Source organism: Mastacembelus armatus, chromosome 15 (genome assembly GCF_900324485.2).
Source record: "Mastacembelus armatus chromosome 15, fMasArm1.2, whole genome shotgun sequence".
Lineage (NCBI taxonomy): Eukaryota > Metazoa > Chordata > Actinopteri > Synbranchiformes > Mastacembelidae > Mastacembelus > Mastacembelus armatus.
The window spans coordinates 8683505-8708763 of NC_046647.1; the positions used below are offsets into that span (position 1 = coordinate 8683505).

Below are 25259 nucleotides of genomic sequence, written 5' to 3' on the forward strand. Positions count from 1 at the left end.
AAATTGGTCACAGTGCTGCAGAATATAGTCTAAGATATGTCATTATGGGATACAATATACAGTATATATTTGCTGTAGAATATGATGAAGACTACAAAAAACGTGACTGTAGTGTACATATTACAACACAGTGTCTTTGTGAAATAAGTTCTGGTACATGATAGTCACGATACAGTAAGATTTGATAGTGTTTAAATAAAAGTTGAAAAATTATGTTTCATTATACAGTTTTGATTATAAATTACATCAAACAATAATGTGGACGCAGAATATGTGAGGACAATAGGACATGTATAGCACGAAACAGGTACATACACTATGCATGTTATAATTTTGTAGTGCAGTATGAAAACTGAGCACAGCGGTTTCCTGTCACAGTAACAGGCGTCTTTAGCAACATCTTTATAATAAAGAAGTGACAGAAGAGTGACGGGAGAAAACCATTTGAGTCATTTGAGGATTTTAATTCGGGTGACAAAATGTAATGAGTGTGAACGTCCTCTTGGTAGGATGTCGTTCTCTTCAAAGAGCTGCAGCAGAGAGAAAAACAAAGAGCCAGGATATGTTCATGTCTGCTGGGGTCACTGAGCAGGAGTTCAGAGGGAGGAGGAGAAGATTATTTTATCTACTCCCAGACTTACAATCAGTTATCTCTTTTCACTCTTCCTCCCCTTGACCTATGTTAGATCCCAGACACAAGCTCTGAGTGTAAAAAAAAGAACAAGTGAAGCAGCTGCATTTGATTCAATTGATTATTTAGAAAAGGAGAATCATTGTTTTGTTATTTAGGTCTAGCAGGTCGCTGTGTAATAGCTATCAACTATATTGCTCACTAACACCAGAGCTGGTAGTGCACTGTGGTGATGGTGTCTGTAAGGGGATGACAGTGGTTTGGATTATAACCAGGTCTTTTTGGCTTTCCAAAAATAAAAATAATAATAATTCCTATTACATGAAATATCCTTCAACTGACTTGCATTCAAGACCTCTGACCTTTAAAATATTCATATTTATTCCAGTTCTTCTTTCAGTGACCTTTTAGTTAACAAATCATTCTCTAATAATTTTTGTCCGAAGTGACATTTTAGGAACCAGATCCATTGATCTTTCAAGAAATTCTGCCTTTTTTGCAGTTTACGAGACAAACAAATGCAGAGGTTCCACAGTGAAGGGCAGAAATGCTTCAAAGCAGAGTGAGTCTGTACTCATCAACAACAACCTTGTTTCCAGGAATCCGTCTTGTGCAGCAAACTAACTAAAGCTGACAGGATGTGGGGACATAGATGTTGGGTTTATACATATGAGATGCATCTTAAAGGAAGAGATGTCCTCATCTCTCACTCGGTGCTGATTTCAAACCCAGGGGGAGATTCTCTGTCACAAACATTATTCTCACATTGAGTGATTTAGTGTTAAAAACACAATTTCATAGCACAAATAAATTCATGTATAATATAGGCAGTATTTTCACCTAGAGTGTGACTCCCTGCTGCAGTTAGATTTGAGAAATTGCTCCCTCTCCATCATGTGTAAACAAACTCAAAGTAAAAATGCACCCAGACAGTATTGTTTAATCTCTCCCTCTGTTCTTTCTTCTCTCACAGTGACGAGGGCCCCTAAAATTGAAAGCCACTTGTTTTCCAGCCCATCTCCTGCCTGAAAAGGCTGCCAACCTCTGTACCCTGCCAACGCACGCCTCTCAGCCGTTCTCTAACCTTCATTTGGCACACAGACAATAGAAAAATTGCTTAGCCCAGCCCCCCCTCCGCCCTCGGCAGTTCGCTGCTAAACGCCGCTGCTTCTGAATTCTGCTATAGTGTAGATGAACCCATTGAGCCATGCCATTGTTATTTGTCTCTTCTGAAGTGGAAAGGGACACACACACACAGATATGGGTGGGCACACGTGTTAACGTACGCACACACATACCAATAAATCACCCTCTGTGGGGATTCGGCGTTGTACAATCATAAACTCCTCTAAAAATGTCAAAGCCGGTCTCGTCTATCACAAAGGTTCGTCTTCAATTACAACCTCAGTTCATTACATATAACTAGTATTATGTCCCTGTGTACTAAAAAGTCAGACAACATGTCAGCGCCTGAGCATCCCTTTGATGGCGGCATCCGGGTGCCCGTTGTTATGAACTCCTTGCCCTGGGGTTAATTGGTGGCAGGCGCTCGACCTGCCATCTGACAGTGGCAGGGTGTGGGCGTGCTGCTCTGCTGATGGCCCAGTAATAAGAAGGAGACACTGGCAGACACACTGCTTCCACAGTCTCTCACCCCCTTCTGGGAGTGCTGACTGGCAGATCTGCTCTTTCTCCTCGGGGCAGTACATACATACATACTATTCTTGCTATGGAGCAAGAATTTGAATTTTATATGTTTTTAATGAAGCTGCAGCACCCTGGTTCTGCTGGTACCGGCAGGTTTGGCTAAACCTTTCTAGAATGAAAAGGCAGAAAGAAGATGTGCACACAGCCTGGTCAGTATTGTGAAGTCTACCAAGAATCAGGTCATACAGCATGTTCAGCTGCATCTTCAGGTTTCACACCTGAATCCAGCATCAGACTGTCACTGCTACGCTTTTTGGCTATCTAAAGATCAGGCGATAAGTCTATTTGCAGTTGATTAAGCAACAACCCTCCAGGAAATTTAATTCAAATCTAAATTTACGAAATTAACGTGACGTTCGCCTGTACTCCCATGCCAGTGCTTCTCATATTGAGCATATGCAATAGCCATATAAACAATGAGAATTTACACATTAGAAAGGAAAAAGGAGAATATTTCACCTTATTCGTGTGCTGAAATAAGACCAGCTGAGATGTTACAGTGTAAAAGAAGGACAACCAGTGTTGCTCTGTTTCAAACACTTTAATGGATAAGAATTTGTACATGTGATAATGCATTTTTTCACCCTGGAGCATTATGATAAATTGCATCCAAATCTCAACAGGAGAATTCATAAATGTTGGAAAAATACAAGAGGCGTTTCCTAATGAAACATCTGCATAATGTATTATGCTGCTAATCTGAATAAAATGTTTTTTTGTTCTGGTGACACACTTACAGCATCTGCACTGCTCTAACATCCTGTTCTAGTCTTTAGCAAGGAAGAGATAATTGGTTTTTTCAACACCATCCGTCTCCACGGAGACCAGACATCTCACTAGTACTAATCTGCCTCTCTCCTCCCCTTCCCCCTCTTCCTCTCCTCATCTCCCGTCACCACAGCACTCCATCAACAGTAATGTACATTAGAGCTGACTGACAAAATTTACAGGATGGTGGCTGCGTGTGTGTGCGCGGGTGTGTATGGGTGTGTGTGTGTGTGTGTGTGTGTGTGTGTGTGTGTGTGTGTGTGTGTGTGTGTGTGTGTGTGTGCACTCAACACAAATATGTGACACTGTGCCAGACTGGAGCTTGTGGAAGTTACTGGCGATCCCCTGGAGCTAGAGCTGTATTTGCTGTTTGATCTGGACTGCCTCTGGTGACAGGAACTGATCCAAGGCTGGAAAGCCAATCAATTATTATAGTTTGTGAGGAGGATTTAGGAAATTTACTTTCCCAATGTGTGTACCCAATATCTAAGAAAGTCCCCTTTTAATGTGATTGTTCTTTCAATGACAACAGTGCAAATTAAAGGTCTTTTAAGGGTTTTCTAGCTTTGTGGATTCTGGGATATAACTAATAGAAGAGAGAGGTTTGTGTGCTTTGAACTGTATAAGCAATTTTTAATATGAACATGTGTCTTAAATTCTGTTGTGGGGATGGTATTTTTGGCTGTGAGGTTTTTGCTGTTTGTTTTAGTGGGCTTATATTTAGAAGTTTCTGTGGTGGGGTTGCCACATCCTTTTGAGGCTTTCCATATACTGTATGTGTCTCGTCATCCCCTCTTTTACTGTGGATATACAAGCTGCGCTTGTACCCATTTTATTTAAATAGCCTGGAAAATGCCTGTTCCATAAGTCAGATAATGTTACCAGGTTATTTTCTTGACAAATCTTTGATAGATTAGATACATGGTGTGGACAGAGACTCTCTGAAAACCAACCACACAAAGCACAAAGCAGTCATCTGCCCTGTTGACAGACAAGGTCCTAAGACATGCTTCCCTGCTAGGTGCTGAGATTGCAGCCATGTTACTCCTTGACCACGCAGACCTCCAGCCTGTACACCCTTTAGCAACAAACAACCCTCCAGTGTGTGACTGACGTCTGGCTCGCATCCAGAGAGGTGACCCTGCATCCGCAAGGGTGCAACACAGAACGCCACGACCTCTCACACGCAAACACCACAAAAAGAGACACGGGTCAAGCAGTCACACAGCGCCAATGTCCCGGCGGACAGTAAGCCCGTGCAGCCTGACCTTTCTTTAAAAATGAGGAGACTGGAGAAAACATGGCTCATATGATGTACACAAACACATGACCAGCTCTGTTCATCCATCAGTAAAACACAAATGATTCAAACAGAATAAGAGCTGGGCACTTGCCTCTGTTTGATGTTGTGGTCTCAGTGTATGATATCAACAGTGGACTAGGTTTTACACAATTCTCAAAAAGCACATCACAATCCTGTTGTGTAAGTGTCAGGCGCGCTGGCCGACCACCCGCAACACAACAGACCTGTTCGGAGTGATTTAGGAACTCTGAGACACAGGGAAAAACAATAAAATGGAGAGAAAAGGATATTACTTTGTCTAAAATTGTTTAGGGAGAGGAGGGAGGGAAAAGGTGGAAAATAAGATGATGGGGAAGTACAAAAATAAAGATATAGAAATTATGTGAGAAAGTGGGAGGAGGAAGACTAACTGTAGGTGAGAGATGGAGTAAAATGTGAGAAAGTGGCTCTGGGAGACAACAATGTAAGATAGAAGTGTGAGTGCATGATGTGGTGGGTGAAGTGATGTATTGGGGAGACAGTTAGAGGACAACAGAGGTGAGAAGAAATTCCTCGGAGGCTATTGCTCTGTTTATGTCTTCTTCTTTTTTACTTCTCTTGTGTCTTCATGTCTGCACTAAAAAGAGAAAGATGCCTTACCTTTGCAATCTGTCCTCCAACAGCTCAATATATTTGATGGTGTTCTCTTTCAGCCGACTTTCTGTATGGAGAGAGAAACACAAAGAGCAACTGCCTGTTACTTCTTTTACTACTGTTATTAGCCATAATGGGGTATCCTAGCAACAAATCACAGCGCTAATACCATTAAAACTGACTTGTCATTAGCTATATTGTACATGGCCTCTTTTAGGAAAAGCAGTCATCCCAGTTGATGGCAGGAGCACTGTGCTGAGAAACTGCAACAATACAGTTGAGTGCAGGAGTCCAGCTGGCTCCCTCTTAAGATAAACAGTGGAAGAAAGATCGTTCCCACTGCTCTAGGACGGGATAAAACCGAAGACGGCCTCAGGATAAAACGGGATTTTATCATGGCACAGGTCCGTATATCATGCCAGTTTTTCTGTGGGGCATAAAGTTGGATGGATAGCTTATGTTGCTTCCTGTGCCCTTCTGCCAGCATAGAGCTGTGCCTGGGGAGGCAGACGCAGGCTGGCTGAGCGTTAGTCAGGATGGAGAAGGGCAATTTGAGCGCTCTTAATGAGAGCTCATGTATGAAACATGAGAATACCCCCCACCCACCCAGCTGCAGCAGATCTTTGGACACAATAGGATGCACTTATATCAAGTTACGCTGCATATTTCTGTGCGTGCAGGCTATAACATTCAATACAGCCCTCCTCTTCCCCACACTCGCCAAGCTGACCTCATACAGTGGGTACGGAAAGTATTCAGACCCCTTTAAATTTTTCACTCTTTGTGTCATTGCAGCCATTTGCCAAAATCAAAAAAGTTCATTTTATTTCTCATTAATGTACACTCAGCACCCCATCTTGACAGAAAAAAACAGAAATGTAGAAATTTTTGCAAATTTATTAAAAAAGAAAAACTGAAATATCACATGGTCGTAAGTATTCAGACCCTGTGCTCAGTATTGAGTAGAAGCACCCTTTTGAGCTAGTACAGCCATGAGTCTTCTTGGGAATGATGCAACAAGTTTTTCACACCTGGATTTGGGGATCCTCTGCCATTGTTCCTTGCAGATCCTCTCCAGTTCTGTCAGGTTGGATGGAGAACGTTGGTGGACAGCCATTTTCAGGTCTCTCCAGAGATGCTCAATTGGGTTTAGGTCAGGACTCTGGCTGGGCCAGTCAAGAACGGTCACAGAGTTGTTCCGAAGCCACTCCTTTGTTATTTTAGCTGTGTGCTTAGGGTCATTGTCCTGTTGAAAGGTGAACCTTCAGCCCAGTCTGAGGTCCTGAGCACTCTGGAAGAGGTTTTCTTCCAGGATATCTCTGTACTTGGCCGCATTCATCTTTCCTTCAGTTGCAACCAGTCGTCCTGTCCCTGCAGCTGAAAAACACCCCCACAACATGATGCTCCCACCACCATGTTTCACTGTAGGGATTGTATTGGACAGGTGATGAGCAGTGCCTGGTTTTCTCCACACATACCGCTTAGAATTAACGCCAAAAAGTTCAATCTTGGTCTCATCAGACCAGAGAATCTTATTTCTCATAGTCTGGGAGTCCTTCATGTGTTTTTTGGCAAACTCTATGCGGGCTTTCATGCACTGAGGAGAGGCTTCCGTCGGGCCACTCTGCCATAAAGCCCCGACTGGTGGAGGGCTGCAGTGATAGTTGACTTTGTGGAACTTTCTCCCATCTCCCTACTGCATCTCTGGAGCTCAGCCACAGTGATCTTTGGGTTCTTCTTTACCTCTCTCACCAAAGCTCTTCTCCCACAATTGCTCAGTTTGGCTGGACGGCCAGGTCTAGGAAGAGTTCTGGTCGTCCCAAACTTTTTCCATTTGAGGATTATGGAGGCCACTGTGCTCTTAGGAACCTTGAGTGCTGCAGAAATTCTTTTGTAACCTTGGCCAGATCTGTGCCTTGCCACAATTCTGTCTCTGAGCTCCTTGGGCAGTTCCTTCAACCTCATGATTCTCATTTGCTCTGACATGCACTGTGAGCTGTAAGGTCTTATATAGACAGGTGTGTGCCTTTCCTAATCAGGTCCAATCAGTTTAATTAAACACAGCTGGACTCCAATGAAGGAGCAGAACCATCTCAAGGAGGATCAGAAGAAATGGACAGCATGTGAGTTAAATATGAGTGTCACTGCAAAGGGTCTGAATACTTATGACCATGTGATATTTCAGTTTTTCTTTTTTAATAAATTTGCAAAAATTTCTACATTTCTGTTTTTTTCTGTCAAGATGGGGTGCTGAGTGTACATTAATGAGAAATAAAATGAACTTTTTTGATTTTGGCAAATGGCTGCAATGACACAGAGTGAAAAATTTAAAGGGGTCTGAATACTTTCCGTACCCACTGTAAATCTGCCCATCCCAACATCTGTACCACTGAACGAACATCTGTACAACTGAACAAGTGCTTTCACACACTAGTGCAGTGGTTGAAATGATTAACTGGATAAGAAAGAATCAGTACAAACTCAATGTTTTGGATATTTTTTCAGACTTTCCTCTAGTTATTGTTTTCTTGCAAAATCCTGGATACTTTTAACTATGTAGGGCTGTAAAAATATTAATATTACAATCAGAGGGCAGCAACTCAAAGTTAAACATTTGGGTAATAGAGTAAACCTATTTGAGAAGATTAATATTTTTCATGTTTGTATACTAAATATGGAGCCACAGCTGGCTTACAGTTAACCTGGCTTGGAAAAGTAGCCTAGCAGCACCTCTATAAAGGCCACTAATTAAAATGTTATATCTTTCTCGCTTAATTTGAATACAAAATGTGTAATTGTTTTTTTTTAATGATTACATGATTATGTATAATCTTGTTTCCAACATAACTAAGAAATAAACCAGCATACAACAATTTAACTTGCTCTTTTTGAATGCTTTTAACAAGCAAGTTCATTCATGAGCTTTCGGGTGCTGATTAGATAAGCCAGGCTTTATGCTAAACTGAACTTACCACCTGCTGGCGGCAGATTCACATTTACTGTGCACACAAAACAGGCTTTTTCACTGAACTTTGCAAAAAATAGATAATAAGAACCTATGATGAAGGGTCACAAGTATATATGCTCAGTTTTAAAGAAGGCACAGGCCAAATGTGGTTGGAGAGCAAAGCCACGTGCTCACACTGACTAGAGCGCACATAGAGGGAGTCACCTAATTGGGTGTTCTGAATCACACTGAGGTTTGAAATATAATTTATATCATTGTCTTGATGGTGGCTATTAGACAACATCAGCTCCAGGATGAGACAGGCTGTGGGCTGGCACAGCAGGGAGAAAAGGAAAATGTCTGAGAGAAAGTGGCGGTGACACACACTTATACACACTCAATCCCATCCGTACTTAGGGGGAAGAAACAGGATGAAGGTAGTTAGGCTATTTATGGGGGTTGCATGTGCGTGTCACAGAAAGGGAGATCTTGCCTGAGAGTTGTATTCATTAAAAATGGCCAAATCTGCTCAATCAGCAAGACAAGTGGGGCCCGCTGGAGTAGCTATCACATATCTGGTGAACAGATCTGGTGTACGTGGACCAGACAGCTCACTTACCACCCCTCTAATTGCTTTGTGAGATCCTATCCTACCTGACAGAGTCTCCCTTGTCAACTTTCATTCATGCCAGCTCAGTTAAGCAGCATGCAAGCAGATAGCCACTGAATAATACATGGGGGCATTAAGTCTGACTTTGGATGGCACAGAGCATGTACATATGAGAGAGGACAAAGTAGGCTGTGACTCAAACAAGAGAAAGCCCCAGATTTAGAAATAATATACAGTGAGGAATAGAAAGAGTCATTATAAAAAGCAGATGAATACAGTGGATATGGAGGATGCAGACATTAGTGTATTAAGTGTTAACTTCATATTTCATCCAGGGCTGTTACTGTTGCGGAGGAGAGTGCCATGCTGTCGCCATGCCAACTGGTGGCAAAAGTAGTGAGCATTTTCGGGCATGACAGATTAAAATAATCTTTTCTTTATAGAATGGGACAAGACATCAAGCAGCAGAGCCTCCTCCTGCGCTGAGTGGAACCAGAGCACCGGGTGATATTACCACTTCCTATAGGTCCACAGGAGGCTGCTGTCATTGGCAGGCCATGCGAATAAAATCGGCACTAAAAAGCCCATAAAGAAGACAGCCTCTCTGTTAGTCCCTGATATGTGCAGCAGTATATTCGGTGTTGAAGGAACCTCACAAAAGCGTTCACAGAGCTCACATTGGAAAATTCATGAGCTTAGCCTCCCCTCACACCAGTGATCCCAGCAGGCACCAAACATCACTGATTGCTGCCAAGGACCCCGGCCAAAATCGAAGAGGCCACTCATTCATAATCCAAACAAAGCTGAAACACCATTGAATGACGACAATGTGTTGATGCTGCAACAAAAACCATTTACTTCATATAGGTCAAAATATTAATTCATTAGGTTTAATGAAGATATAATTACTTTGGCTAAATAAAGTTGATAAAATTGATGAATGTAATCATTATAATCAGTGATGTAGACAGATATATCTTACAGTTGCACAGTTCCTGATGATGAAGTTATGGGCTTTAATGAGGCTGCAGAAGTTAACGATGGCAAGGTGTTTGGATTTGCTGCTGCAATATGAGCATTTAAACAGCTCCCTAATTGAAAGTGAATAATGCAGTAATTTCTTCATTGCCTTGTAACAATAAAAGCAGCAAACATCTGTGAAGCCTTCGTGCTGTCGCACAGATTAGAGGTGGCTCCGTGCTAATGCAGCACCACCAATATGCCTGTTATAAAAGCCTGAACATAATAAGGCAGAAGAGAAATTGTTTGTCTTTGTAATTGAGTTAAAGGCACTGACGGTGATTAATGTGTTGAAACTCAGCTTAGGCTGTTTTGAGTACAACAGCACTGCAGGTTAACACAAACACACAGTCAGCAAATGCAGATACACTATATGAATATATCAGAGCTTAACAGCAAGCCCAGCAACATAACTAATGGAGGAAGAGGGACAGACTAATATCTCAGAGAGACACTCAATAACCCATCCATCAATCCATCCATCCATCATCTATACCTGCTTATTCCTTAACCAGGGTCACAGGGATCTGCTGGAGCCTATCCCAGCTCTCTCTGGGTGAAAGGCAGGGGTACACCCTGGACAGGTCACCAGTCCATCACAGGGCCACATAGAGACAAACAACCTCACACACTCACACTCACTCCTATGGGCAATTTAGAGTCACCTATCAAACCTTGCAACAGTGCTAACCACTAAGCCGCCATGCTGCCCACTCAATGACACATGATGCTTTAAGGAGATCACAAAGCATAGCAGTATACAGAATTCAACTGGCATATATAAGTGGTCATATATATATATATCTATATATATATATAAAAAAAAAAAAAAATTCCCGTCTCACCCCTATGGGTGGTGTGTCTTCCTCAATCTCGGGTCCTCTACCAGAGGCCTGGGAGTTTGAGGGTTCTTCGCAGTATCTTAGCTGTTCCTAGCACTGCGCTCTTCTGGACTGAGATCTCTGATGTTGTTCCTGGGATCTGTTGGAGCCACTCTCCCAGTTTGGGGGTCACAGCCCCGAGGGTGCCGATTACCACGGGGACCACTGTTGCCTTCACCTTCCACATATTTTCTAGCTCTTCTTTAAGCCCTTGGTATTTCTCCAGCTTCTCATGTTCCTTCTTTCTGATGTTGCTGTCACTTGGGATTGCTACATCTACCACTACGGCTTTCTTCTGTTGTTTGTCCACCACTACTATGTCCGGTTGGTTAGCCATCACCTGTTTGTCGGTCTGTATCTGGAAGTCCCACAGGATCTTAGCTCGGTCATTCTCCCTCACCTTTGGAGGTGTGTCCCATTTTGACCTTGGGACCTCCAGCCCATACTCGGCACAGATGTTCCTGTACACTATGCCGGCCACTTGGTTATGGCGTTCCATGTACGCTCTGCCTGCTAGCATCTTACAACCTGCTGTTATGTGCTGGATTGTCTCAGGGGCATCTTTGCACAGCCTGCACCTGGGGTCCTGCCTGGTGTGGTAGATCCCGGCCTCTATCGATCTTGTGCTCAGGGCCTGTTCTTGTGCCGCTACGATCAGTGCCTCTGTGCTGTCTTTCAGTCCAGCTTTTTCCAGCCACCGGTAGGACTTTTCGATATCAGCCACTTCTTGTATCTGTCGGTGGTACATGCCGTGCAGGGGTTTGTCCTGCCATGATGGTTCTTGCTCTTCGTCCTCTGCATCGGGCTTCTGTTGCCTGAGATATTCACTAAGTATTCCATCGCTTGGGGCCATCTTCCTGATGTACTCATGGATCTTGGCCGCTTCATCTTGGATGGTGGCTCTGACACTCACCAGTCCCCGGCCTCCTTCCTTCCTCTTAGCGTACAGTCTCAGGATGCTGGATTTGGGGTGAAGTCCTCCATGCATTGTGAGGAGCTTCCTTGTCTTGACATCAGTGGCTTCTATGTCCTCTTTTGGCCAGCTTATTATGCCAGCGGGGTATCTGATGACCGGCAGGGCGTAGGTGTTGATGGCTTGGACCTTGTTCTTCCCATTTAGCTGACTTCTTAGGACTTGCCTTACCCTCTGTAGGTATTTGGCTGTGGCTGCTTTCCTTGCGGCTTCTTCCTGGTTCCCATTTGCCTGTGGGATTCCAAGGTACTTGTAGCTGCCCTCAACATCCGCTATGCTGCCTTCTGGGAGTTCAACTCCTTCAGTCCTGACAACTCTCCCTCTCTTTGTTATCATTCGACCACACTTGTCCAGTCCGAATGACATTCCAATGTCGTTGCTGTATATCCTGGTGGTATGGATCAGTGAGTCGATGTCTCGTTCAGTCCTGGCATACAGCTTGATGTCATCCATGTACAGGAGGTGGCTGATGGTTGCCCCATTTCGCAGTCGGTATCCGAAGCCAGTCTTAGTGATGATCTGGCTGAGGGGGTTCAGGCCTATGCAGAACAGCAGCGGGGACAGAGCATCTCCTTGGTAGATGCTGCACTTGATGGAGACTTGTGCTATTGGCTTGAGGTTGGCTACTAGGGTTGTTTTCCACAGTCCCATTGAGTTCCTTATGAAGGTTCTTAGGGTCCTATTGATGTTGTACAGCTCCAGGCATTCCAGGATCCATGTGTGAGGCATTGAGTCGTAGGCTTTCTTGTAGTCAATCCAGGCGGTGCACAGGTTGGTCTGCCTGGTCTTACAGTCTCGAGCGACCGCTTTATCCACCAGTAGTTGGTGTTTTGCTCCCCTGGTGTCCTTACCTATTCCTTTCTGGGCCCCGCTCATGTATTGAGCCATGTGCCTACTCATCTTAGCCGCTATGATGCCCGACAGGAGCTTCCAGGTTGTGCAGAGGCAGGTTATCGGACGGTAGTTGGATGGGACTGCTCCCTTTTGGGGGTCCTTCAGGATCAGGACTGTCCTGCCTTCAGTTAGCCACTCTGGGTGAGTCCCATCCATTAGCAGCTGGTTCATTTGAGCTGCCAGGCATTCATGGAGGGCAGTTAGCTTCTTTAGCCAGTAGGTGTGGATCATGTCAGGCCCCGGTGCTGTCCAGTTCTTCATGTTGGAGACCCTTTCTCGGATATCTGCCGTTGCGATGGTTACTGGTTCTTGTTCAGGGAGGTTGCTGTGGTCTGCTCTCAGGTCTGCCAGCCACTGGGCACTGGTGTTATGTGATGCCTCCCTCTCCCATATGTCTTTCCAGTATTGTTCAGTCTCCAGCCTTGGTGGGTCTGCCCTCGTGTTACTGCCCTCCCACTGAGAGTACACCTTGGATGGTTCGGTGGAGAACATCCTGTTTATTCTCCGTGCTTCTATTTCTCTGGTGTACCTCTTCAGGCGTGTGGCCAGGGCTGTGAGTCGTTGTTTGGCAGTCTCCAGGGCCTCTGGTATGGACAGCCTGCTGTATTTCTTACCCAACTTCATCCCCCTTCTCTGCAGTTCTGATAGTTGGCTGACTTCTCTCCGTGTTGCCCTTATTTTTGCCTCTAACCTCCTTCTCCAGGCAGGGTACTGCTCCTTGGTGGTGGAATGTATTCTGTGGCCAAGCATCTCAAGGATCACTGTTGCCGTGGTGTATATCAGCTTGTTGGTCTCGGTGATGGTCACAGTGGGGATTGTTCGTAATGCTGCATTCACATCTTCTAGTAGACTTTCAGAGAGTACTTCACTTAGTCTTGGTAACCGGCTGCGGAGGTTCCAGGTGTCCATCTTGCCTACGATCTTCACTCTCAGGTCAGCTGCTCTTGTGTTGAGCGTGTCGGGGCTTGTCATTGGGGCTTGGTACCCAATCTCGGGTGGGGGTGGTGTTGTTTTCCCCCTGACCTGGCGTCCTGGCTCCCCCTTGCCGTAGCATGTGTGTTGTATTTCTTCAATCTCTAGTTGTGATAGCAGCTGCCGTTTGCGGATGTTGGAACACTGAGCTACTAGATGCTTTGGCCCTAGTGTGGATGGTGGGTTTCGGAGTTTCCATAGGTCCCACATCCCTGTACAGGTCCCTGTAGCCCCTATCGCTGGGGTTACTCATGTAGTAGCATTCCAACAGTTCTCTGTTATCAGCCCTCGTGCACGAGTGTCTTGTTCCAGTAGCCCATTTCTCATCAGGTTGCCCTGGTCCCCTAGCACCTGACGCGGACCTTGTTGACCCGGGCGACGTCCGAGCCGACTCCAGTATTTCTATCACTCATTTGTACTGAGGTAGGCTAGTAGCATTAAGGACCTTGCCTAAGGGCCCACACTGGTGATGCCCTGGTCGGGATTCGAACCCCCGACCATTTGGTCTACCCGCACCGAAGTGGCCTTAACCACTGAGCTATCCAGTCGCGTGCGTGCGGATGTATGTATGTATGTATGTGTGTATGTGTGTGTGTGTGTGTGTGTGTGTGTGTGTGTGTGTGTGTGTGTATGTATGTATGTATGTATGTATGTATGTGTATATATATACATACATACATATACACATATATATATATATATATATATTTTTTTTTTTATGACTACACCTCTCACAGGTTTTTTTTTTTTTTTGGGAGCTATTGTACTTGGATCTCAATCAAGTTCCCTTTTGTTTTTCCAGTGAATCTTATGGTTCTTATGTTACCCCTGACAAATTCACAATAGATTGACATCCCCTACTGAATCACAGGAAAAATGAATACTGCCAAAGCTTCAGAGACAAAAACCAGAAATTATTTTCCCAGGTCCACTTAACCACTCCACAGCTCTCAATCATTCAGACACTCTTTAGAAGAGAAGCTGTCATCCATTCCACTATGTTCTCAGCAGAATCACCCTGTGAGAGGTGTAGTCATGAATAAATCAAATATGTCCTCGCCTCTACTATTGGCATTCCAATAAGAGGGAATTGCATTTGTTTAATAACACAGAGTGACAATATTTTTATGTGCACTTTAGCTGTTGGACTAGTATGTGCAGTTAAGTTTGGCCTGGAGAGGCTCCAAAATCTGCACAAAGGTGAGAATGGAGTAGGAGCTGAATAGATGGTAGAGTACCAGCAAAAGACAACAAAATATTTAAATAAATGTATTCCAGTGGAGCCACGTGGACCAATACAGTCTATTGTCTTCATCACGGAGAGTCAAATTACCTGACTATTTCAGAACATGCTGCCTGTATACTAACAATAGCTTTAAATTGGCTTTAGGAGAATAAATGGGAACATAAAGGACACACACTGACGCAGGCTTCACATTTAAATGTCTTCACTCTTGGGGGTCATTTATTCATCTTGTTCAGCTCTTCAATTATTTATTTGTAAATTTAGTATCACTCCTGATCTCTCTTGGGAACAAAATTATACTCTCAGCAGGGAATTAGACCTCGGGCTCTAATGGTTTTGGCGTTCATCAGCACTCACGCCAACGGCAATTTGGGACACGGTGGCTCCCAGGCCAATAACCCCCACACCACTAAGTACACTGGGCGGAGATGCTCAACAAGCTGAGGCTGTGTGGTTTAACTGGTTGCACGTGCATTGAATTTTGTCGAGGAATCAGCTGAGCTATGTGTTGCTTTAATGTCATGACAAAAGACCTTTTCATGAACAGGCGTATTATTTTCTTGTTATAAGATGACACTCATGTCATTAGCATGTGCTAGAAATGCCTCAGAAGCCAAAAGGATGGCCATCTTGACTTTGACAGTAATTTCTAATCCCCTCCAACTAAAGAAATGGTAATGTGCTGTTTGTGGGCTATCAGTTTCAAGCTAGCATGTGCCACCCCCTTATTACCAAATAGGATGACAGTATAATGAGCCCCTTGCTTGGTGTCAGCAACACATTGTGAAACTGCGCCTGCTGCCATATTGTGTGCGCCCACTTGAGCATTTGAGCCCGCTGCACAACCAATCATTAACTTGCCATTTCTTCCCACTTTTCTGACGTGTTACCCACCTGATTTTTGTTTCTTTTGTTTCACCAGATGAGTTGTATGTCATTGTTTTACCACCCTCTGTGTACCTGCGAGTCGCATTATCCTGTGCGAGGCCCACAGTGTTTGTAAGATACAGAGGTGAAGTTGAATATATCTTTGGTGATAGTCAGGGAAGAGACTAATGCGATCTGTTTAGCAAGTCAAGGTGTTCAGGACTGTATTTTAGCAATAAAAATCACGCAGGCGACTGAGTGTCATGGATCTAGAGGGAACAAAAGGAAACATATATGCTTTTGCATCACAATAATACAAAATGACAGAACTAACATGAACAAAAATACCAAATCCATGCAATATGACTGCAACAATTAAAGGGTGCCCCCTAGTGACAGCAGAGTGCGCATTCAAGATGAGACGATCATCTTTGTGCCAGTGCCAGGAGGACAAACCAATCCCCCCCCCCACACACCTCAGCCCTAAAACACATGGCCCTTCTTGAAGCAGCATTCAGGCATCCTCTGGGTTGAGTGTGTGTGAGAGCGCTGATATATCATGTCTGCACTGAGTAGCTTGGAGGTAATTGGCTACTTCACACAATCTAACGCTCGTTTCCACTGCACAACCCCTCCACTACTCCTCTTCCTCCTGTTAACAACTGCCAATCCTGCTGGTAATTCATTTGATGCCTGGTCCCCACTGACAACAGATCACTTCTTCATTTGGAAGAGTCATCGTCCACTGATGTCCTCCCAGCGTGGAGCAACACCAAGAAGATACTTGTCTCTTGAAGAGACCTCACAGTTCCATTTTGAACTAATATTTAAAAGCTGTATTCAAAGAAGTACAACGAACATTTTCTTGAATCAGTGGGACATAGTTCAGCTCATTGTTTTCGTTTTAGGCCCCACATGTTCACTGTTTTGGTTCAATCCCACCTCTGCCTACAACACTCTTATCTGTAGGCCCCTGTAAGCAACATAGGACAAATACATGTATAATAACTGAGATTTGGGTTTGAAGAAGGGAAAAACTGTGGTTAATTATGGTGAGATAATAAATGAATTATTATTCTAATTATGTTGTCTGAATGATTTATAGCCATCTGTCAGTGACCATGTAAACTGATGTATTTTTACACTGGGCTGTTTCTTGGCCAGGAGTAGCAACTTTGTGATGTCTCTGCTGGTTGGCAGGACGTTATTTTGCCAAGCAAAGACATATTCTGCCACATAGCCTGTAGCCCTGTAATCTGGTGTTTCTATAGTTTAAACAAATATATAACATGACAATTAGTGAGTTTTAGGGGTGCAGAGAATTTGCTACTTCCACTCTTAATGCACGGTTTAGTGAATCATTTGTAGGACCATATTAAATGGACAGATTGCTTTAAGCTATTTAAATATAACTACACATATAACAGAGTGGGTTTATTACAGTAAAGAGGATGATTTGGTGCTTCTGGTTTTATCCTAATGCCCTTAGCAGTCTAGTTCATGTGGTCTCGATGCAGGTCTAAGTGACTCACCGTGCTGGCCCTCCCTCTGTTCCAGCTCCTTCCTGAGCTGCTGCCGCTGCTCCTTCATCTTGGCCAGCTCCTGGCTGCTCCCCGAGCTGAGGCTGTGCAGCCTCTTGGCCAGAGCCTCCAGCCGGTCTCGCTCCGTGTACACTGCCTTCATCTCTGCCTTAAGCTCCTTGGCACTGCCAAAATCATTACCTGCATCGGCACATAACAGGAAGATATGACTCTTACGCCGCCCATCAATGAGCGCCTCGATCATTAATGATGTAATTAAGTGAGGCTAATGGTGGGTGATTGAAGCAAATGAGGTAAATAAAAAATGTGAAACCTACACGGCGGTGCATTGGGGTGGGTCTAAGTGGACAGTTACCTGAGATGGCTGCCAGTTTGGCTTCATGCAGTGCCAAAAGCTGTGTTTCAGTCTCACTGACTTTCCTTCTCAGGCTGCTGCCTAGCCTCTGACTCATGACCACCTGGGGAAAAAGAGAGGAGGAAGAGGCAGAGGAGAGTGTGGGGGGAGGGTGGTAACTGACAAAACCTTTGCAGACACATGGATCCCACAGGATGCACAGCTCATTTCCAATTCCGCTTTCATTTTCTTTTTGACACTCATTCTTACAAGACCTTACAGATTCATTTCCGTTCTTTTGCGCTCGTGCTGCTTTGAATACACAGCAGAACATCAATGCCGATATGTTACCTTGTCCATAACCTTTAGCAAAAAAGAGTCTCCTTTCATGTGGACAGACAGGGAAATGTGAAATCTCCATAAAAGACACCATTAGAATGTCAGAGAGGAAAATGGCCCTGAATGTCACAGGCCTGATGGGGATGAAGCACCTCAGACCTGCAGTCTTCACACAGGGGTTGATGGCTTCAGATACAGCCTGTCTGGACCTCATCTGCCCTCATTCTGACCTTTAAGCCTCTGTTCTTTCCAATGTATTCACTTTGAGCAACCCCCATGATGCGCTTCCTTCTTTTGAGGAACTCTTTTCACTGCTCAAAGGGATGTGGAGCCGGATTTTCTGACGCATTTTCTCATGAATCTGACACAGTTTTCGGCAGCACTTTGAAAAGGTTGTCAAATAGGTTGGTATTTCTGAGGCAGAACATCTCCAGGGAGTTCTCTTCCTACAGAAATATAGAAAACAGTTTTTTTTTTCTTTTCCAAAGAGACTTGCATAATTTTTTGTCATGCACTACATGAACTGGAATCTGCTCTGAGGTGCCTTTAAAACTGCATAAAAATTCTGACATTGGTTATTTAATTTCAAAACATCAGGGTATTTGTCATTTTTGAAAGAGCCAATAGAGAAAGTAAAAGTTACTTTCATGGCAGCAATCATTTTGTCACAGCAGGTGCGAATATCTCATTCAGGAACAAAAGTTTTCATTTCCATTTGATAATGGCCGATCTTGTGATTGTGGTAAATGTGTCTCTTGGTGGAAGGCTCATATGTGCCTTTGAGGTGCAGTCGTAGCATCAACCAACCATTTGATGAAGGGTTTCTAAAGGACACGGTGACAGTAAAAAGGTCTTTAGAGAGCCACATCCCCTGCTGTGTCTCTCTCTTTGTATTCTTAAACCAGCGCTTCTTATAGATTTCTGCTGCTTCTGACTTTTTCCAGCTGTGAGATATATGTATAGAGATCAGTCAGAGCGAGAAACAAACCCTTGACAAGACCAGACATGGAAGCATGCAAAGCCACTGACACACAGGAATACTACAGTAACATGTACAGTAAACCCACAGAAGTGGCAAATTCATTAAGTTATTTCTCATCAGAAAAGCAGGAAAAACAGACCTTGGTATTTTTACAGTGTTGTACTGTTTTACAGAGGATTTTTCAGGAGGATTTATTCAAATCGACATCTGCTGTTGCTTCTGAGTCTTAGCATACAACTATGGAGAGTTCACTGTGTTGTTAAATAGAAATAAGTACATGAATACAGACATTGCCATTTAGTTTGCATATTTAACACACTGAACCTGGCACACAACACACACTGTCTAGTTTGACTTATTACCCACTGGATCCACATTCAGTCATTGTTGGCATGCTGAGAGAAGGCTGAGCTGCTGCACTAAACCAGGTCAGAGGAACAGTGACTTACTTTTGCAGTAGCTTCCTTGATTGACAGATTCAATGCCTGTTCCTGCTCCTGGAGCCTGCAAAAAATGAATTCAAATGTTACAGTGCAAGTTAATGGGAGGATTAAAAGTCCAGTTTACTTTCCCGGACTGAGGGATAGTACTGTGGCTGTCACCTTTTAAAACAAAACACAACTACCTGGAATCCCCTGGCCAGTGTTAGGTTTGTCTGTTCTGGGCTACTGTAGAAATATTATGGCTCAACATGCCTGCAACTGTGAAAGGAGACCCACTCCCTGTGTAGATTTATCAGGCTCATTCTTAGATGAAAAAAATGCAATGACTGTGATGAGACACTAATGATGAGATATTCATAAATACTATTACATTTCTGTTAATATATCCCTATAAATGTTACAAATTAAACATTTAAACATAAGATGCGCTTCTTAGACATGACTTAAATCTGTGATTTTAAAATAACCCACAATTTACAATATTTAGTTAGCTGAATTTTGATTGTTCCTGCAATGATGACACCCTGTAAAGCAGGGTTTCATTGACTCGCCCATTAGATTCAAGTGTCGAGCTGAACATTTTCAAATATCAAGGTTATATCAGTAATCCTATTACTATATGCAAACATGCAAAAAGGACAAACCATTCAGGTCAAATTGTTTGGTGACAGATATAAATCCATTAATAGATGGGGAGAAAAAAAAAAAAGCATAAAATCCATTATGCATAACACAGTGTCCTTGAGTCAGTCCCCTTCTCCTTCTATCCCAAAAATCGGTCTGCCCTTTACACGTTATTCAAGCTGATGTTCAGGGTGAGTCAGAGTAAATTGTTGCCTGTGATCATCAGCGTTACAGCATCCTGTTTTGCATCTGCTCTGGAGAGTGTGGATGTCTTTAATCCAGTAACCATAAGAAAATCCACCTTGATATGTGAGAGAAATGCCCTGTGTAATTTGGAGAGGGAACTACAACACAATCATCATGATGACCTAGAACATCCCACCTGGAGATGCGAAGCTGAATATCAGATCTGAGGTCAGTTTCAATCCGTAGCGAGGATAAATGGATTCCAGTTGGGGTGAAAATATGTCACATTGCAAATTATACCAGTGATGGTGGGTCTTGCCATTGAGAAGGCGATAAGTACAATTTACATGTCTTTCTAATGTGTGGCAAGACAGAGCAGCTTTCCGCAGTGCTCCCTCACAGGCTATTAACTTCAGAGGATATGATGCAAAGTAATCATTTGCATCTGAGAAAAACCATTAAAATTCAAAGCAGGTTCAAGCAGGTGTGACAGAAGCGGATTGGGGGCACAGAGAATGTGAGAAATAAAGAAAAAAATAGTTGAGGCTGCTTGAAACTCTGAGCCTGAAAATTTTTTTGTTTTGTTTTTAAAACTTTACGAAGTCTTTTATATGATTGCACTGCATTAGATTGAGTTGGCAGATGCTCCAGATTAAATGTTTTCAACCACCACAAGAACAACAGCTACATGTGACCAGCGGCAAAAGAAATTCATCTGTGTGCAATTTTAGTTGTCTCTGTACGTAAAAATACTGTATTCCCTCCTGTGCCATTATTTTAGGTTATTTGAGACACATGCAGACAGTCTTGCTGTGAGACATTTCTAAAATGCCACTCTGAGAGAAGATAAATGAATCCAGGAGGCAAAGACTCTGTGAAATAGCTGATCTGCTTCCTCTTCCAAATGAGCTAATTTAATGATAAGACAATATGGGCCGTGATAGAGGGAAAAACATTCATGGACCGTTGACCATTGTAGTGTCACTTCCACACATAGCCCTGCAGCAACCCCACCTGGTGACTAGTAGTACTGCAGGTGCTACAACAGTCTCCTGAAGAAGAAATAAGTGAATCTGAGGGCATGGAACTTAAACTTACACTAACCTTATGATTGCATTAAATGGACCAGGTGTGTTAACCTGACACACTTATTTTGTGTGTCCCCTATGATCCATATAGTATCAAACATATAGATGAGATTAGCATATATAACCAATATATAAACATTCTACCAGTTCGATATGAAATCCAAACAACTCAGCAGTGAGTGATGGTAATGTATTAAAGTTTGCCCCTAGACTTTATTTTATGGTGTCTGGCAACGTTCAGGCTCAGCCAATCAGTTAGACTCCAGTGACGAATAGGAAAAATCACACAGAAGTGTAAAATTCAAATGTATAAAGTGTGAAAATGTTTCTCCGCAGACCACTCCAGTGTGCCGTGTGACATTTCCATGTTCCTCATACATTTACACATATTCTCAATTACATACCATGTAGTGCAGAAGCACAAAGGCTTCGTTACATTTTCTGGACAGCAAAAGCTAAAAGATATGTGCAGCTTTATGTGTGCTTTTATGTGCTTTTGTGTCCTTATAGGGATTTGATTTTCATTGTGCACTGATTGCATAAAAATGAAATTGTGACTGTGCAAAGGGACAGCAGGTATGATTTTTTTTATATAGCTTAATATTTCATTAATTAAAAGAGGACATCTAAATCTGAAAAGGTCTTATGGAATAAGTTTTATAGAAATAAAGTGTTTCCATGAAATATCTTTGGAAAAAAACACTGGTATGAGTATGTTTACTCATATAGCAGAAAGTTTGCAGCTAGTAGTCATGTTAGCTATTAATCACATGCTTCACTTATATTTTTTTCTTGCACATGAAATGTCTATAACAGCTTTTTTCTGATTGCGCACATTGGTGCATTTACACATTCATAAGATCCTTTTGGAGCCATATAACATTCACGCAAACAAATTGTTTGGTCTGAAAAGAATATTTTGTAGGTATGTTCCTCTGACCTGAGCATGGAGGGTGGAGGGGAGACAGATATCTGCATGCGGTTTTCCGAGGTGATGAGGTCCTCCAGGGTCCGGCTCATGTCTCGGAGCTGAGCCACGGTGCAGCTCCTCAGCACAGAGCCCTCCAGCTCCTCGGCCTCCACCTGCTGCTCCTCATGCTGGATCTGCTGCTCCAGGCATCGACTGCGGTCCTTCAGCTCTGCCAGCCTCCGCTGAAGCTCTGCTATCTCCTCCTGCACAGGTTCCATTTATGATTCCAGTTTTCATTTTCAGGTTTTACTCAAGTTTAGTTATTCTTCTGTTTTCTATTTGGGTTGGATGTGATGTTAATTCAAATAGTAGTTTTAAGATTGGAAAACACTACTGAAATAATATGAAATAATGGACCTTAATTATCCAAACCAGTACATTTAGCTCTATTTTCAAGTAAATAACCTCACTAATGCTGTGATTAAAATTATGAGATGCAAATCTGAGCACAAATCTCTCTATAGATGATTAGCATTTACCCGTATTAATATGTTGCAATATGAGCTTATATTATTAGCACTGATAAGAACAGGTACTTCACAGTTCAGCTATTCCAAATTAAATATTGATCATCTGTTAGAAGTTACTTTCATTTATTTTTCATGAGTAAAGACAGCGAATGGAACAGACATTTGAATATAAAGTGCCAGAAATAAACACTAGAAGCCGAAGTGAATTTACCTCTAACAGGCGTTTCTCTTGGATCAGGCGATCTCTTTGATGCAGCGGACCCTGCAGTGAGTCAGAGCGTTCCCCTGCATCAGGCTCCCTGCCACGAGAAAATACAGTGACTGGTGTTTGACTTTCCTAAGCTGTGTTTTTCATACCTTTGCTCAGTATTTCAAGGTTCTTTTGGACTCTTTCAGGAGAAGTTGAATTGAGTTAATATTGACACATGTGCACTCTGTGCTGGTATGCTAATGCATAATGTTCCATTACCACTAAAGTTAGTTTTAACCATTTCACTCCTGCTTTTTTCACTCTTTCTCCAGCTGGCTCAAATGAAAAGAAAGACTATATTTCAAAGGTGACCCAGAATCTTCGGAAGAATTTCATTTCCTCTTTTTTTAAAACTGAGCAGGAATTTATGGAGAACACAGTAGCTTCATGAGCTTTAGGTTACATTTGTCCAGGATCCCCTCAGGATGGGCCCCACCTGACTTCCTTCCTGCTAAAAGAGCTATTTCTGACATCATTCCCTAACTCTTCTACAACATTGTAATGAAGGACAGAATAGATGTGATCATAGGACAAAGTTTGAAAATCTCCACGTTAATATCAGTAACATTATACTTTGATATAAAAAACACAGCTTGTAATTACTGTGATGTTAATGTTTGACAGAGAGCTTTGCAGTTTTTAGGTCATGAATCAGACGATGATTTTCCTGTCTCCTGGGTGTGACCAGTGTGAGTTGTGTATAGGCTGACAATTCATCTTAGAAGCATTCTTGCCAGTGTTGTGCAACTGACCTGCGCTGACAACTCTCTGCCTTCTGGAGGGCGCTGTGCACCACCTGTCTGAGCCGCTCCAGGAACAGAGCCACGCTGGGTTGCCTGGAGGGTAAACCCAGCTGTAGAGCTCCTCGCTCCCTGCACAGCTCCTCCAGCTTTTTCCCAAAACGCTCAGCTGAAAACGCACCAACACATACTCTGAATAACATCCAACACCATACACCAAAGAAATGCCAGCTATTAGCTGCTACGTTCGAGGGAGAAAGTCAATGTAGAGACTTAGGATCTCCGTGCAAATAGTGCTGTGTTGTGGCTGAAAGCAAATTACTATCTAGGTCATAACGTCTGTGTAACCTGCATTCACTTAAATAAGGCAGCAGACAGGATTCCTTATTCAATTACCAAGTTTGAAAGATGTGCAATGCACAATATCAGAAGGGCAACCAGAAAATCTGACAAGACATAGTGAGTCAAATAATCGCTTCACCTCAATAGTTCAAAGTCTACAGGACATCGACAGCAGATGTTGGTATTTATTTCTGTCAGAAGGTCGAAGAAATGGGTCAGAATACAGACGTCTTATGAAAATAAACTTTCCACTGGCCAACTAGAAAAGAGTATTCAGGTCACCCATTAAATGAACACAGGTCCTTCTCAAAACAGATTCAAAATAAAGCCCAGATTAACTTTGTTAGGTTTGAGGAGTCGCTGGCTCTTTCCCATGCAGTCTTCAAAGCTGAAACTTTAGAAGCTAAACATTAATGATGGAACAAGAATTAGTGCTGACAAAGCCTCAGCGGCCCCAAAGGTTTTCTTATAAATAAATGTAGGGTTTGAACTAGGGCTTTTCTACCTTCAGTGGTTTTTGGATTTTACGTTTACTTGGCCAACTAATCTGACACTGAACTTTCTGCTGAAACATTCAAAACTACTCATAGTAGCTCAACTGATGATAATATTTGACACCATGTGGACATAAACCAGGAATACAGGCTGAAATCTCTGGGTTAATTGTGTAAATGGGTAGTTTCAATAAATATGACCAACCTCTGTAGTAAAGGTCAGTGTAGTATGTCATGTGCCTTATCAAACCACCTAACATAATCTACAACTAATTCAGTTAGAAAGACAGCCAGTAAAAACAACTGGGTGACTGCTCATATCTGGCTTCTACCAGCCACTGGACAAACATCAGACTGATAAAAGTCTGAATCTGAATGAAAATGTCAGTGAAACCTTAATATAACTCAGTCACAATGATGGAACAGGACAGAGTTACCATATGTGAAGCTGCAGGCGACTTTCTGTCCACTTCATTTTCACTTTGTACTTTGTACCTCTTTTCACTTTACTAAATGAAACATTCAGTGTTTTGATTAGGAGTGAAATAATTTCATTAAAAAATTCAGTTTCAAAAATGTCAAATGAAAGGAACAAAAAAATGTCAGACTCCCCTCAACCAAAGCTGAAATGACCTACTTAATAAAGACAAGGCTCAAGTGAGTCGTTTTTCACCTGCGTCATAGTCATCATCCAAAATGGCCTTCTGCTGCAGTCTCTGCAGCCTCAACATCATGGATTCGATCTGAGAGGGAGACAGACGACAGAACAGATCATCCAACAGTCCAGAGGGCAATGCTCTTTAAACAGTCGCCAAACACCACAAAAAAAAGCAGTGTTGGTGCAGTGGCCGTGATTTCAAAGAGATACTGGGTCACTGCGCATAAAGTTGAAAATCTCATGTAGCATAACTACACCAGCTGTATCGAACCAACCTGACTCATTTTCTCTTTAAGTTAATATTAATATTAATATTAATATTAATATTAATTTAAGCAAATATTTT

General features: G+C 42.8%; 1 protein-coding gene across 2 annotated transcripts in view; it reads right to left on the bottom strand.

The window, feature by feature from the left end:
- The window catches only part of disc1 (DISC1 scaffold protein), a 41613-nt gene that overhangs the window by 11233 nt on the left and 5121 nt on the right, over positions 1–25259 (bottom strand). For both annotated transcript variants that reach the window (XM_026309112.1, XM_026309113.2), the window contains exons 3-10: positions 24929–24998; positions 23432–23588; positions 22641–22728; positions 21930–22162; positions 19098–19152; positions 17349–17451; positions 16985–17173; positions 5049–5109 (exon numbers count right to left, since the gene is read on the bottom strand). In XM_026309112.1, the coding sequence (XP_026164897.1) occupies positions 5049–5109; positions 16985–17173; positions 17349–17451; positions 19098–19152; positions 21930–22162; positions 22641–22728; positions 23432–23588; positions 24929–24998 (956 nt within the window). The remainder of the gene's footprint in view (positions 1–5048; positions 5110–16984; positions 17174–17348; positions 17452–19097; positions 19153–21929; positions 22163–22640; positions 22729–23431; positions 23589–24928; positions 24999–25259) is intronic.